Source organism: Mustela erminea, chromosome 18 (assembly GCF_009829155.1).
Source record: "Mustela erminea isolate mMusErm1 chromosome 18, mMusErm1.Pri, whole genome shotgun sequence".
Classification (NCBI taxonomy): Eukaryota; Metazoa; Chordata; class Mammalia; order Carnivora; family Mustelidae; genus Mustela; species Mustela erminea.
Genome location: NC_045631.1, coordinates 12,322,453 through 12,335,291, shown reverse-complemented (window position 1 = coordinate 12,335,291; position 12,839 = coordinate 12,322,453). Strand labels below are relative to the sequence as shown.

The window sequence follows — 12,839 nt, the reverse complement described above, 5'->3', positions numbered from 1 at the left end:
CAGCTGGCCAACATGTCCATGTACTCAGTGCCAGAGGAGGACGAGCTGGTGGGTCATGCACACAGTGGTCCAAGTGCTAAGCCAGAGAAGCTTTTATCAAACTAAACCTACCTCGAGTCTTTCCCCTCACCAGGATTTTAAATGCACCCCAATTCTCTTAAGAACAGGCAAATTTTAAGAGAATGATCTGACCCCAAAAAATGTGAATAGTGTATGGTTTTGACTGGGGGACGTTTAAACATGGTCCCAGCCTTGGGGACAGGAGCTCTGGACCAGGTGCAACGACCCACCCTCTCGGGACCTGCCCTGCAGTGATGAAGCAGAAATCCAGAAATGCTCAGGAGACATCTCAGAGATCCTAGAAGGGCTAGAGCCCAAAGGAGTCAAAATTTAAACAGCTCGTTCACGAGCTCCCCCATCTGCAGTGAGTTTCTGTCACCGTTCTGGGCAACGTCAGACAGCAAGGAGTTGCCTGCAGATGGGGCGGCCACTCTGACCCAGGGCCGCCTCAGGTAAGGCCCAGCCCCCCACTCCAGCACAGCGCCCCCGGGCACAGGCTCACCTGATTGTGGGCGTTGAGCTCCTGGTTCTCACGCTGGCATTGCCGTAGGGCCTGGCGCTCAGCCTCCAGCGCCTGGGCCAGGTGGGCATTCTCCAGGCACTTCTGGGAGTACTGCTCCGAGAGGACCTCCAGCTCCCGCTGCACTGATTGCAACTCCTCCCTGGGGAGAAGGCATGGCTCACTCCTCTGCCCGCAGCCCTGGGCCAGGCATCTAAAAGGCCCTGCAAGTCCCCATCACGAAACTTGAGGAACGATGAGACACAATGCAAAGAGCTGAGCAGAGGGCAGGTCCCGTGCATTCCGTGGTCGCAGCAAATTTGGACCCAGCTAAAAAAGGGAAAACCTCGAAGTACTGTAGGCTTACAGACTCTCTCCTACATCCTTCCCTGCATCTCTCTCTTTTCTAAGATTTTATTTATTTGACAGAGAGCGCACAAGTAGGCAGAACAGAAGGCAGACGCAGATGCAGAGGGGGAAACAGGCTTCCTGCTGAGCAGAGAGCCCGATGCGGGGCTCGATCCCAGGACCCTGAGATCATGACCTGAGCCGAAGGCAGTGGCTTAACTCACTGAGTCACCCAGGCGCCCCAACCTGCACCTCTTTCAAGGACCTTAATGTTCCCACACACAGAATCCCCATGATGCCTGGAGAGAAGTCACACTTGTGATCTGTTTTCAACACTAACTTCCGATATGCCCTGTGTCTGATAAGCCAGGACCAGGCTCTATCCACACTCAGAAAATCAAAGCCTCATGACGTTGTTCTCGGTCACCCTGGACCTCTTGGAAAAGACTGCTTCTTCCACTTGTAGAACCAAAGACGATTCTGGGATGGTGCTCAGCCCCTCGGGAAGGGCGGCTCGGAGCTGCCTCAGAACCCTCAGGCCTCCACCACTGCCCACCCTTGAGACCCATGTCTTTGTGGCTCTTGGGAAGACACAGGAAAGGTCCCGTTTCCCACCCACAGGGCTTCCTTTCAGCCTGGCCCACAAGGGCTGCCTCCTGTGGCCAGGAAGCTGACTCACAGGTACTGTCGTCGTAGGGCCTCGATGTCGGAATTGATGCTGCTGATCTGGGACCTCTGGCTCTTCTCCAACTCGCGCTCCATCTCCTCCCGGTGGGCATTTTTCATGGCTTCAATGGCTGTAGGCAAGGATGTGGCCATCAGCACGAGAGGCTCGTGGCAGGGTTGCGGGGGAAGCAAGATGAACAGGACGGCATGTCTGCCCATTGTTAATGCGAAGTCCACGAGTGGTCAGGCCGGCCTCTCCCAGACCGAATTTCAGCAGACACCAGCCAAGGAATTCCCAGGGAACTCCCACCACAAAAGGGATGCAGGTACATTTTTTTTTTTTTTTTAAATGTTGAAAGCAAGCAAAACTGATGAAATAAATGTCAACGTTAAAATCACACTCAAGTTTATAAAACAAGCAAGCTTTCAGGCTAGTAGGTTTTGTTCTTCACCCCGAAATGCGAACACCGTAAAGCACCATCACAGAAAGGGAGGGTAATACACAACCAACGGCACCAGGCTTGCTAGGGGCAGTGCGTGTCGGCTCGGCAGCCAAGTCTGTCACCGGACAGGAGCTGTAGCAACACTGTGCTGATGTTCTCGGCACCACAGACGGAGATGGTCTTATGTGGTCCGAGGGCAATGGCACTGACGGGACTAGCGCGGCTGGGGACAGCCCTTCAGGTGTAGCTGGGGGTGCCAGGCCCGGGCTCGCAAGCTCTCAGAGGGTTCCTGAAAGCAGTCTCTCCCTTGAAAGGAACTGTCACAGGCTAGCCTTGGACAACCAAGCTGCAACCTCAGCCAAGAGGCAGCTCCAAGACAGCTCACGGCCGAACAGTGCGGTTAGCTAGGGAAGCCTGCCGCCATCCTGCCCTTGGGGTGAGAGTGGCCGCCCAGCCCGACTCCCACCTGAGATAGTGGCTGCCGTCTCCTCGGCTAGGAGACGATCCTTCTCCTCTCGAAGCTTTTCCAGCTCCCGCTGGTGCTGCCTCTGCAGGTCCTCAATCTTCTTCTGGTGCGTTTCTTCCATGGCTGCAAACCCTCGCTCGCATGTGGCCTGTAAGATGCAAAAGGGACTCCATGGATTTTTTTTACTCCTGCAATGGGTGTTCTGTTTATTACGAAGCCAGCAGCCCGGACCCTCGAGGCTCCCTGGTCAGACAGCACGCTCCCTGACACTGAGCACGGAGCCAGCAGGGCTATCCGATGGCTGTCTGCAGACGCTCACTGACGCTACTGGGCATTTTATGCTACCAGAGCATTTGGGAAAGAGAGTTTACACCTTATTGGGGTTATTGTTCTGAATCCATGGAAAGTCTGTACTGTGGGTGGGAAGCAGCTGCACTGGAATTTAAAATAGCCGATCCCGGGCCTTCACAAATCATGGCTAGGCGGGACTGACCAGAGGGAGCAGGAAGAGAGTAAACGTATGGAGGCTGGATGGGTCTGGTTTGAGTTACACAGCAAGAAGCTTTCAGCACCAAACCGGGCCTTTCATAAAAGCGTCTTTCTTGGCTCTCGGAGGGAGCCGACACCATCCTGTGAATGACAGGTAACCCGGTGGCCAAGGCCCCGCCACTAACCAGCTGGCCACCTTCGCCTGGCATCCACTGAGGGAATCAGATTAGGCTACATGATCTCTTCTCTTCCAGCCTGCACCTTCCTTCTTCCTCTTTCAAGGAGTACAAACAAAGGCGCTAACTAACTAACTGAAGAGAGATACACAGCAGAGCCACTCTCCACACTCGTCCATGCCGTGTTACAATGCAGGCCGGATTATTACCTACACATTGGTTTAGGGGAGGGACAGAGGTACCCTAAGATGGGACCCTAAGATGGGTCCAACCATTCCACAGGTTGGTTGAGAAACCCAGGCCTGGCTTAGCAGAGTGCTCTGACCAAAGGGGCGAGGGACTGTGTCACTGCTGTGAAGGCGTACATGCAGCTGTTCTGTGCATGGAGGTACACTTCTATCTAAACCCCTTGCCACATCTCTTCCAAAGTAGGGATCAGGGTTTTCAGTGATTTTTAAAAAACCAGAAGAGGATGGAGAACGGCCAGGTTACATTCCAAATGCAAAGCGGGGTGGGGAACTCCTCCCTCCCGATCTATGCTACTTGCTCAGTCTTCTTGCACCTGGATTCAAGAAAGGGTAAGAAATCAAATCACCATACTTGGGTGTCCTGGTCTAAGCCCCCACAGTAACTGATGGGCCTGTCTGAGATACCACAATGTTTTCGAACACTCTGGCCTTCACTCAAACAGACCGGCGGCGAATGGGTCAATGGTCTTAACTGTTATCCACCGCTAACTGGGCATTCCTTCTCCCGGGCAGCTCCCATCTGGAAGCCGTCGGCCTCCTCTCATTGCCTCACAGCACAGCCGCAGGAGTCCTGGGGCTGTGGCTCCCAGCCCTCGGCCTGTCTGAGCCCCTCATCTTCCCTCCTTCGTGCTTTCGTTCACAGTGAGCACACAGCTAGTCGGTCTTTCAGGGTTTAGTTGGATTGGATGGCTTTAGAATATTTAAAGCTAAGGGTGAAAATTCTTCCTACACAAACACTAAATAAGCTTTAAAGACCAGCTGCTTCCTTGGACAGCACATGTGTTAAAATCATTCACCCAGAAACACATATGGATTTTTAAGCCTGTATTCCCGGCCCAGTTCCTCGATGGCTACTGTGCAGAGTCGTCAGAGAAGGTGGCAGCCTGCAATGGTCAGAGAGGGGCTGTCAGCCAAGACCCTGGTCTCCCCGACCCGGGGCAAAACTGCATCAAGTTCTGGCTACTGGTCGGAGGCCCTCGAGAGCGCTAACTGTAATTGCTGGGTCTCTAGGGCCGCAATGAGAACAGCACGGACAGGCCGGACGCTCACAGGCACACGACAGAGGCGGCACAGAGTGCAGCAGCAGCGCAGCCCCCAGAGACAGGCGATCAGAAGCCCCCAACCCCATTTCTTGTTAACTAATCACACCAAACCACCAGTGTGGGCCTTATCTCTGTCCCTCTGACTGACACGGGGGCTGAGACTGCCTCACTGCCCAGGGGCTCTGTGGAGCAGAAATGAAGCTATTCACTGGAGGGCAGGGAGCCCTCAGCTCCCAGGGAGCCCAAGGTGTGTCTGTGCCTGGGTCCCTGGCCACACAGACCTGCGCAGTGTCACGGGAAGCAGCGGGATGCTCTTTTGGGAGGGTACTAAGGGCCGGTGTTTGTGCGAGTTTCTTTTAAAGGTGGGCCTGGCCCATCTGAGTGCTGCGCTCGCATGCATGGGCCACCGTGGGGGCACCATTCGTGCACTTCTGGAAAACAGTCCTTGAAGCTATCTCATGATTCCTAACCATTTTCAAAAGGTTTTGACTTGGGAAAAGAACAGTGAGAATGGGCTCTTGGCCATCTGAGAGCTTGCTGATGACCACACATGCTTGGCTCTGGCCAGTGGGCCGTGTCGTCGCCCAGAGGTAAAGAAGACACCGCTGCTGACTCCCTGCATGTCTGTCCCCTGCTTTCAGGGTGACAGAAAACAGCAGCGCGGGCATCCTGCCAGGGAGCAGCATTAGTGCCACGAGCAGCTGCCTAAACGCTGGGGGCCAGCGCTATGCTTGGGCAGGCTGAGGCGCCAATAGAGCAGGGACCTGACTGGGGATGGAGAGCTTTTGAGGAGGCCGGCCATTTACTGTGCCGCAGCAAGGGATGGTGCGGAGTTCAAGGGGCTTATGTCGAGAAGCTGCGGGGAAGTTTCTGGGCAGCCAGGCAGCACGCACACGGGCAAGCCTCTCTAGCTCTGAAGGGGCTGGACGAGAACCTGGACTGGCCACACAGCCCACGGCCCCCAGGAGCCTGGGAAGGTCACCTTTACATGCTAGGGCCTGGGTATTCCACCTAATGAGGCGGAGCACGTAACGGGGAAGGAGAACAGGGTATAGTTACTGGGGACAGGGCATTTCTCACAGCCCCCAGGGAAGGAGTACCAGTGGCTGAGAGGCATGCTCAGGAGGAAAGCCCTTCTTCCACAGTGCCCATTAAATGCCAGTTCCCCACAGGAAGTTGGACAAGAGTAACCCTTGACACTGTTTTGCAAATATCCCCATCTTTTGGGAAACCCAACTCTGCCCTCTTAGGGCACTCAGGAGATAGCTCTCTAAGGGAGCTTCAGGCCTGTCTCCTGAGTTCTTCCCAGGTCTGCATCTATACTGGCCTGGAGTGGGTTCTGTGGGAGTAGAAGAGAGGGCGAGGCTGGGACGGAACGGCAAAGGCTTCCTCTGCTGGAGGCACTGGGAGGGACCAGGCAGAGGGGTGAGGGGGGTGACCACGCTCCCTCTCTCATGGTGCTCCTGTTCTCCTTCCAGCAGTCCTCCTTGGGGGTGGGGCAGATGTTGAACAGGAGGCTAGACCCTTGCCTGGACCCCGCTCTGAGACCACACCACGCCAGCAAGGGTCAGGGGAGGGACAGTATCAACCTGACTCTGCTTGCACAGTAACTCAGAGCCAAGAACTGTGTCTCGGCTCTACCCGAGAGTCCTGTCTGCCAGACACTGCCACCCACACCACCCCCCCAACAGCAGAGCAACGCCTGTGCCTCCACTGCCTTGAAAATCAAATGATGCTGCAGAACCTTAAGGTTCTCAAAGTCCTTCTGGTACTTCTCCCGCAGCGTGGCTGCATCGCCCTCCAGATCCTTGTGCTCCAGCTCCTCCCGCATGATGTCCATCTGGGCCTCCAGCTCCTGGATACGCTCCCTCAGCCCCGTCATGGAGTCGGCCTCTCCCTTGGTGGCCTGCAGAGCCCCCCGGGCCTGGCTGGCGGGCCAGCTGGAGGAGGGGCACTGATGGGGGCTTCCCGGGGGCCCGGAGGCCGGTGGGGCTCCGGGCAGCTGGTGCTGGTAGTGGCGCAGGGCCTCCTGCAGACCCCGCAAGCTTTGTGAGTAGTGCTCCTGCAAGGTCCGCAGCTCCTCCTCGTGGATGGTCTGCAGCTCTTTGATCTTGAGCTGGAACTTGTCCTCCAGGCTCTGCATCTGCTCCACGTGGTGTCGCTCCATGTCCTGCCGGTCTCTGACCGAGGCATCCAGCTGGCTCAGGACCCTGCTGTGCTCGGCCTGCAGCGTGTCCCCTGCTCGGTTCAGCTGCTCCACCACACACCTGATCTCTTCCTCATACCTCCCCTGCAGGGCGAACATATTCTCACTGTGCTTGCTTTCCACTTCTTCCAGATGCCTCTGCTGATGGCCCAGCTGGGTGACCTTAGCCTTGAGCTCGGCATTTTCCCTCTCAACAATGGCAATCACTTCCAGGTACTCACTCTTCTGCTTCCGGAGAAGGTCCTCGTACTCCTCCCTCAGGGCCCCGATGGCTTGCTCGTGCTCCTGACAGGAGGCCCCCGTGCTCTGCCAGGACTCCTTGTAGCACCGGAGCTCCTTTTCATACTCCAGCCGGATTTTGCAGGCTGCGTAACATACCTGTGCCTGAATAATTGCATCCTGAACTAATAATGAAGAATACTGACCAAGGCCTCCCAGGTAAGTGTTATAGGAGAGATTCTGGGACGCCTGGAGAAGCTTCTGACAATCTCTGACCGACTCCACAGGGGGAAGTGAGGTTAAAGCGGCAGATATCTCCCCCAAGAGGCTGGCCTTATCTTTGAGCTGCAGGGCGAGTTCTTCCTGAATAGCAACAAGGGCTCCAGAGCTCTGGTCGGACATGAAGAAGGGCTCCCGGGAGCTGGCGGCTTCCTGAGGTGTCAGTACTTCTCCTAATGGGCTTGGGTCCCAGGATGCCTGCATGCCTCCTTCAATGCCTGCGGGAAGCTTGAGGGCTTCTGAGACCTGCTGCATCACTCTCTCAAAGTCGGGGGTACGGTAGGCTCCCAGGATGTCCCCTAGCACGCGCTTGTGCTGCCGCAGGGCCACTTGGGTGCCCTGGAGGGTCTCCTGGATGCTCTGCAACCGTCGGTGGAAGGACTCCCTCACTGACTGCAGTGCGAAGCTGAGCTCTGCCCTGACCCATGTGGCATCGGCCAGGGCAGGGACCAGGGCTGGTGGGACACTCTGCTGCCCGCCTCCCGCTGTGCCGGCAGCCTCTCCACCCAGCGTTCCCAGGTGCTTACTCAGGGACTCGACCTGGCTCCAGAATTCGCCATCTACCAGCACCTTCTTAGCCCAGGTGTCCGCTGGGGCCCTAGGGCAGAGAGCAGCACTTTCAGATTCCACAGGCCACTTTCCTGACTGAGAAATCTCGTGGAGAACGCGTGAGATATCTGATGTTGTGTTTTTTAAGGAGTCTGCTATTTGGTTTATCAGTGAGGCTTCCAGAGCTATCTGATGGGAAAGGAGCTTCAGCTGCTCCTGCTCGGTCAGTTCGGGCCGGAGCAGCGGCTGCGAGATCGCCTTCCCTAGCTCCACGAAATGAGCTTCGTCTGGCTGGGCCTGGGCCCCGCTGTCCACAGGAGCTGGCCAGGGGCTCGGGGCCTGGATAGCGCTGATGAGTGCACTCTCCACGCTGGCCAGGGGGCCCGCGCCCACGTCCTGCGCATCCTCTGGGCTGGCCGCTGGCAGGGATCGCAGCTGTTCTCGGCAGTTTTCTAAGCAAGCTAGAGCCTGGCTGTTTTTCACCTGGAAGTCGCCGAGCTCCCCGACGTGACTGTCAACGAGCTGGGCCCTCAGCTGTCTCTCCTGTTCCAGCTGGGAGGCCAGTGCTCCGACCTGCAGCAGGCTGGCGCGGAGCTGCTCGCGGAGCCGCGCCTCGGTGCCGGCCCACTGCTGGTGCAGTGCGAGCAGGGCCTCTTGGCTCTGGCCCTGCTGACTCTCCAGCTTCACTGTCACATCCTTGAGCTTCTCCTCCGTGATGTAGAGCTTGGTCTCCAGGGAGTGTATTATGGAGAGATACGTGTCGGAGTCGCTGGTCGCAGGGAGAGAGCTGGGGGTGGCCTCTGACGACATGCTCTCCTCTGAGGGCGAGCGGTCCTGGCTGGTGTCAGAGGACGTGCTGCTGGTCCAGGTCTTCTCGGACCCATCGGGATGCGTGTATTTTTGGCACTGAATCGTGGAGAACCGGATCCTTTGCCTTTTGACACCAGAAACTCCCTGGTCAGGTTTTGCTGTGCTTGGAGGGTGTCCCTCCCTGTCCGGCACCTCTGACTTCAGAGAGCCCATGCTCTCTTCTCTCTGGGGGCTGCCACTGCCACACTCCTCCCCTAGGGCCACCCCTGGGGCCTCATCCTCGAGCCTGGGATGTGGGAAGGCTGGGGGTGTGCCAGCAGCTTGGAGCTGCAGGCCCGACAGCATGGTGCCGTCCTCTGCCTCTTCCGGGCAACTCCGTGGCTCCTCCACGTCCTCTGAAGACTCCTTTACAAATCTCCTTAAAATTTCTTCCTTTGCCTGGAGCTTCATTTCTGTTTCCTCTAAGCTGCTCCCCAAGGCAACCATTTTAACCAAAGCCTCATTGAGGTCCTGGTCTTTCTTTTCCAGAACCTTCTCGTGCATCTCCTTGATGCACTTTAGCTCTTCCTCCTTTTCCTTCAGCAGCGTGTGCATGCTCTGGAGCTGGCCGGCCACCCTCCTATAGGAGTGCTCCAAGCTCTGGTAGTCAGCCTCCCTTCCCCTCAGCTTCTCCTGAAGCTCGGCCATGTCCCCATCAGACAGGGCGACACGATCCATCAGCTCTTGGAACCGCTGCCTGATCAGGTCCCGCTCATCTCTGAGGCTCTGGACGTGCTCGGCCAGCTTTTGGATGCTGGCCTCCTTCATCTCCAGCTGCTCCTCCAGCTGGTGGACCACCTCGCTGCCCTCGCACTTGGCGCTCAGCTTCTCCTTCTGGAGGACCTCCATCTGCTGCTCGTGGTCCTGGAGCTGGTCCTCATAGGCGCTGGCCTTGTCCTCCACCTCCTTCAGGTTCTGCAGCAGCACCTGCTTCTCCTTCTCGCAGCTCTCCAGCAGCAGCTCGTAGTTCCTCTGCAGCTTCTCCTCCATCAGCCTCTGGGCCTGCTCGCTGGCGCCGAGCTGCTGGCTGAGGTCAGCGATGCGCTCCTGCAGCCTCTGCACCTCCTTCTGCCGGTCCCTCTGTAGCGCCTGCTGAGTCTCCAGGTCCCGCAGCTCCTGCGTCTTTTCCAGCAGCAGGGCCTCAGCGCTCTTGAGCTTCTGCTCGCTGGCCTGCAGCTGCCCGCTCAGTGCGGCCTCGCTGTGCTGCCATTCCTCCAGCTGCTCCCGGACCTTGTCCTTCTCCAGTTTCAGGTCACCCTTGAGCTTGGCCAGCGCCTGCTCCTTGATGGCGAGCTCGGCGGCGGCATTGCTGAGCCTCGCCTGGAGGCTCCGGATCTCGGCCTCATGGTGCCGGATCGCGTCCTTGGCCTCCCCGTAGCTGCGCTTCAGGGACTGGATCTGCTGCGTGACCAGCTCCTGGCGCTGGCACTGGGCCTCCAGCTCGCTTTGCAGATCCTGGTTGACTCTATGGAGCCTCTGCCAGGCACCGGATGGGGAGGTGGCCACTTCAGTCTTAAAAAAACCGATTAAATACTGGTTAGTACCACTCGGGCCTCCCAGTTCTGAGTGTCACACCTCTGGCCAGGGTCAACCACAGAAAAGCTTCTTGGTGGGTTTGCCTTTTATCCTTGGCATAATTTTTTTTTTTTTTCAATTAAAAAACAAATCCAACAAATCATCTTAGCTTGTTTTGGGAAGTAGCTGCTTTTAGGTAAACGGAACACATGGACAGTCACATCGAACAGCTCTAACCAAGCAGCTTCTAGGATAACAAAATCAAACAGAACTGAATAATGGAGCACACTGATGAGCAAAGGAAGACGAAGGACAGGAGAACACTGGGAAGGAGGAGAGGGGGAGGAGCAGAGCTTCAGGATCTGTTTGTTTTGCAAAAACAAAAGGCAGAAGACTCTAGGCAACAAACCCTAACAAAGCCAGGACGAGGGGGGTTGCGGGGGTTGCGGTGGCGGTGCTACTTCCTTCTAGGACGGGGAGAGAAGGAAGGGAGGCAACCGCCCGGGATGCCAGTGAGGTGACATCTGAAGTGTTTTCCTTTGGGAAGTGGAGCCCGTCCTCTACAGTAACAGGAAGAACTAATCTCTACCTGCAAGAAGACAAAATGAGGGAAAACGGAAACCACGGAGTAAAACATGATAATCAACAAAACAAGCAAACCTTCGTGGAATTCAAAGGAAGAGAGTGAAGTATGCAAGACACAAAACACAAATGAAACAAAACTCCCCAAACTGAAAGGCATGCAGAAGAGACAGAACTAATTAATGCCGGGGCAAAACCAACATGAACAAGAGTTAGAAGAGCCCAGCCTAAGAATTTGGCCTGCCTGTGGCTCGCTCTAGGTCTGGTCTGCTGGCAGGGAAGCCACAGATGTGACACTCAGTTATAGTCAAGTTACATACACTCCACGCTCCACATCCAAACCATGCAAGCTCCTCCTCCCAGCACCATTAGTGCAGTGCCCACCCTGAATGGCTCTCCTCCTGACCCTGAACCCCAAAGGCCCCTTGCTCATGCCGAATGACTTGGGGATAAGCATTTTCAAAGCACAAAGGGAGGTTACAAGTCACCCGTTGTTAGGCCTAGTGGGGAGGTTTGAAGGCACCAGCCCTGTCCAGCTGAGGCTGCAGGGGATGGCCCCAGGCCCTCTGCCTGGGGCTCTGCTGCAGGCTCATGCAATCATCCAGGTTAGACACAGAGACAGGTTCTTAGGTTAGCAATGTGCAAAATCTGCTGCTAGTATCTTTACCACCAGATGTGAAGTGAATTCATGCGGGTTTAAAAAGATGCTCCCCAAACCTCGAAAGTCTGCACAAAATGACCCAGGAAACATACACAGGAAAGGGGGATGCCCACCACCACCAGTCCCTTGTGCCCGAGAATAGGACCTGGGCATGGCCATTCCTTGGCTGAAGGGGCTGGGGAGGACCAGGGCACAAGGGGCACCCAGGGCCATGGTCAAAGCCAGGGGAGAAAGAGGAGGCAGAGGGAACATGCAACAAATAACAGCACGGAGACAGGAGGGAAGGTAAACTCTGCCCAGAGGCTCATGTGCTGCCTGGGTTGAGTTGGCCCACGGTGGCCGGGGTGCTGTGGTCTGGAAACGTCAATGCAGACACTTATCAGAGAGACTCAGGGTCCCTGAGAGCTGGAAAGGCCCTTGGGGTCAAGTTCTAAGTCTACACAGGCAAGGAGGCTGAGGTTGCAGGGGATGGCACCACCTTCTACTGGTCGGTGGCAGGACCCTGACTGGAGTGCTGTGTCCTCAGCCTTGGCTGGGAGCTCGAGTTCCCTATTCCCTCAACCCTCTGCACTTCTGCAGCACTGCTCTATCCGCCATCCTCTCTGCACCAGCATATCAGCATGATGGGGCACGAGTGTGTTGTTTTGTGCCCCAGAACTCAGGGCCAGAATGGTATAGGACAATAGGCTCCCGCTGGCTAGACACCAGGGCAGCACCCACCGCTTGCTGGCTGGCATGTGGGCGTGGAACTCACTGCCGGAGCATGGGTTTGGGTCTCAGCTCAGGACTCGGGCTGCTGCCCTTCTCATTAGACTCTCCATTAGGCTGCTGGGAGAGTTGGCCGATGGCCGGGTGGCCACTTTCCCCTGGCACCTCAGCCGAGGCAGAAAATAAGGGAGCCACTAGGCCAGTGCTAATGGCCCCAGACTGCCCTATAGGTGTGGTACACACAAGGTCAAGGATGGCGAACTGGTTCTAAGTCTGCCGCCACCTTGGTGGTAAGGAGGCACTTGGCTGCTACTACTCAGGTTCTTCAGTGGGGACAATGGACCTAGTACGGCTGTTTGTGAAAGCACGTAGAAACGACACGCAGACATGTGATACTGATAATAAGTATATATTGGGTACTCTGAGAGCCAAGAGGAAAGATGATCAGGATGATTTCATTAGGAAACAAAAAGAAAAACCCTTGGAAACAGAGGTTTCAGGCAGATTCTCCACAACGTCCTACAACGGTGAGGTTAGAGGACCCGCCAGCCTGTGGGCCGTGGCGCTGCGGCAGAGCCCGGCGGGGGCGGCCCTGGGGACAGGCTGGCCCTGCTCAGCCAGGTTTTGCACATTCCTAGCCTCCCTGGGTCCTCACGCTGAAGCCCAAATGAAAAAGGGCAGCAGCAGCCCCTCAGCCCTACCTGCAACACGTAGCCCTCCCGGGCGCTCTGCTCCCGGCCCAGAGCCACCCTCAGCTGGTCCTGCAGGAGCCGGTTCTGCTCCAGAAGGTCGGAGGCCTCCTTCTGGCTCTGCTCCAACTGTTGGGAAAGAGA

General features: G+C 56.5%; 1 protein-coding gene across 9 annotated transcripts in view; it reads right to left on the bottom strand.

The window, feature by feature from the left end:
- The window catches only part of MPRIP (myosin phosphatase Rho interacting protein), a 141,962-nt gene that overhangs the window by 9,612 nt on the left and 119,511 nt on the right, over window positions 1-12,839 (bottom strand). For 5 of the 9 annotated variants that reach the window (XM_032320707.1, XM_032320710.1, XM_032320709.1 and 2 more), the window contains 5 exons: window positions 12,708-12,824; window positions 6,183-10,052; window positions 2,483-2,630; window positions 1,587-1,704; window positions 563-722 (listed from right to left, as the gene is read on the bottom strand). In XM_032320707.1, coding sequence (XP_032176598.1) covers window positions 563-722; window positions 1,587-1,704; window positions 2,483-2,630; window positions 6,183-10,052; window positions 12,708-12,824 — 4,413 coding nt within the window. The remainder of the gene's footprint in view (window positions 1-562; window positions 723-1,586; window positions 1,705-2,482; window positions 2,631-6,182; window positions 10,053-12,707; window positions 12,825-12,839) is intronic. The other 4 variants (XM_032320716.1, XM_032320715.1, XM_032320714.1 and 1 more) reach the window with 1 other exon arrangement.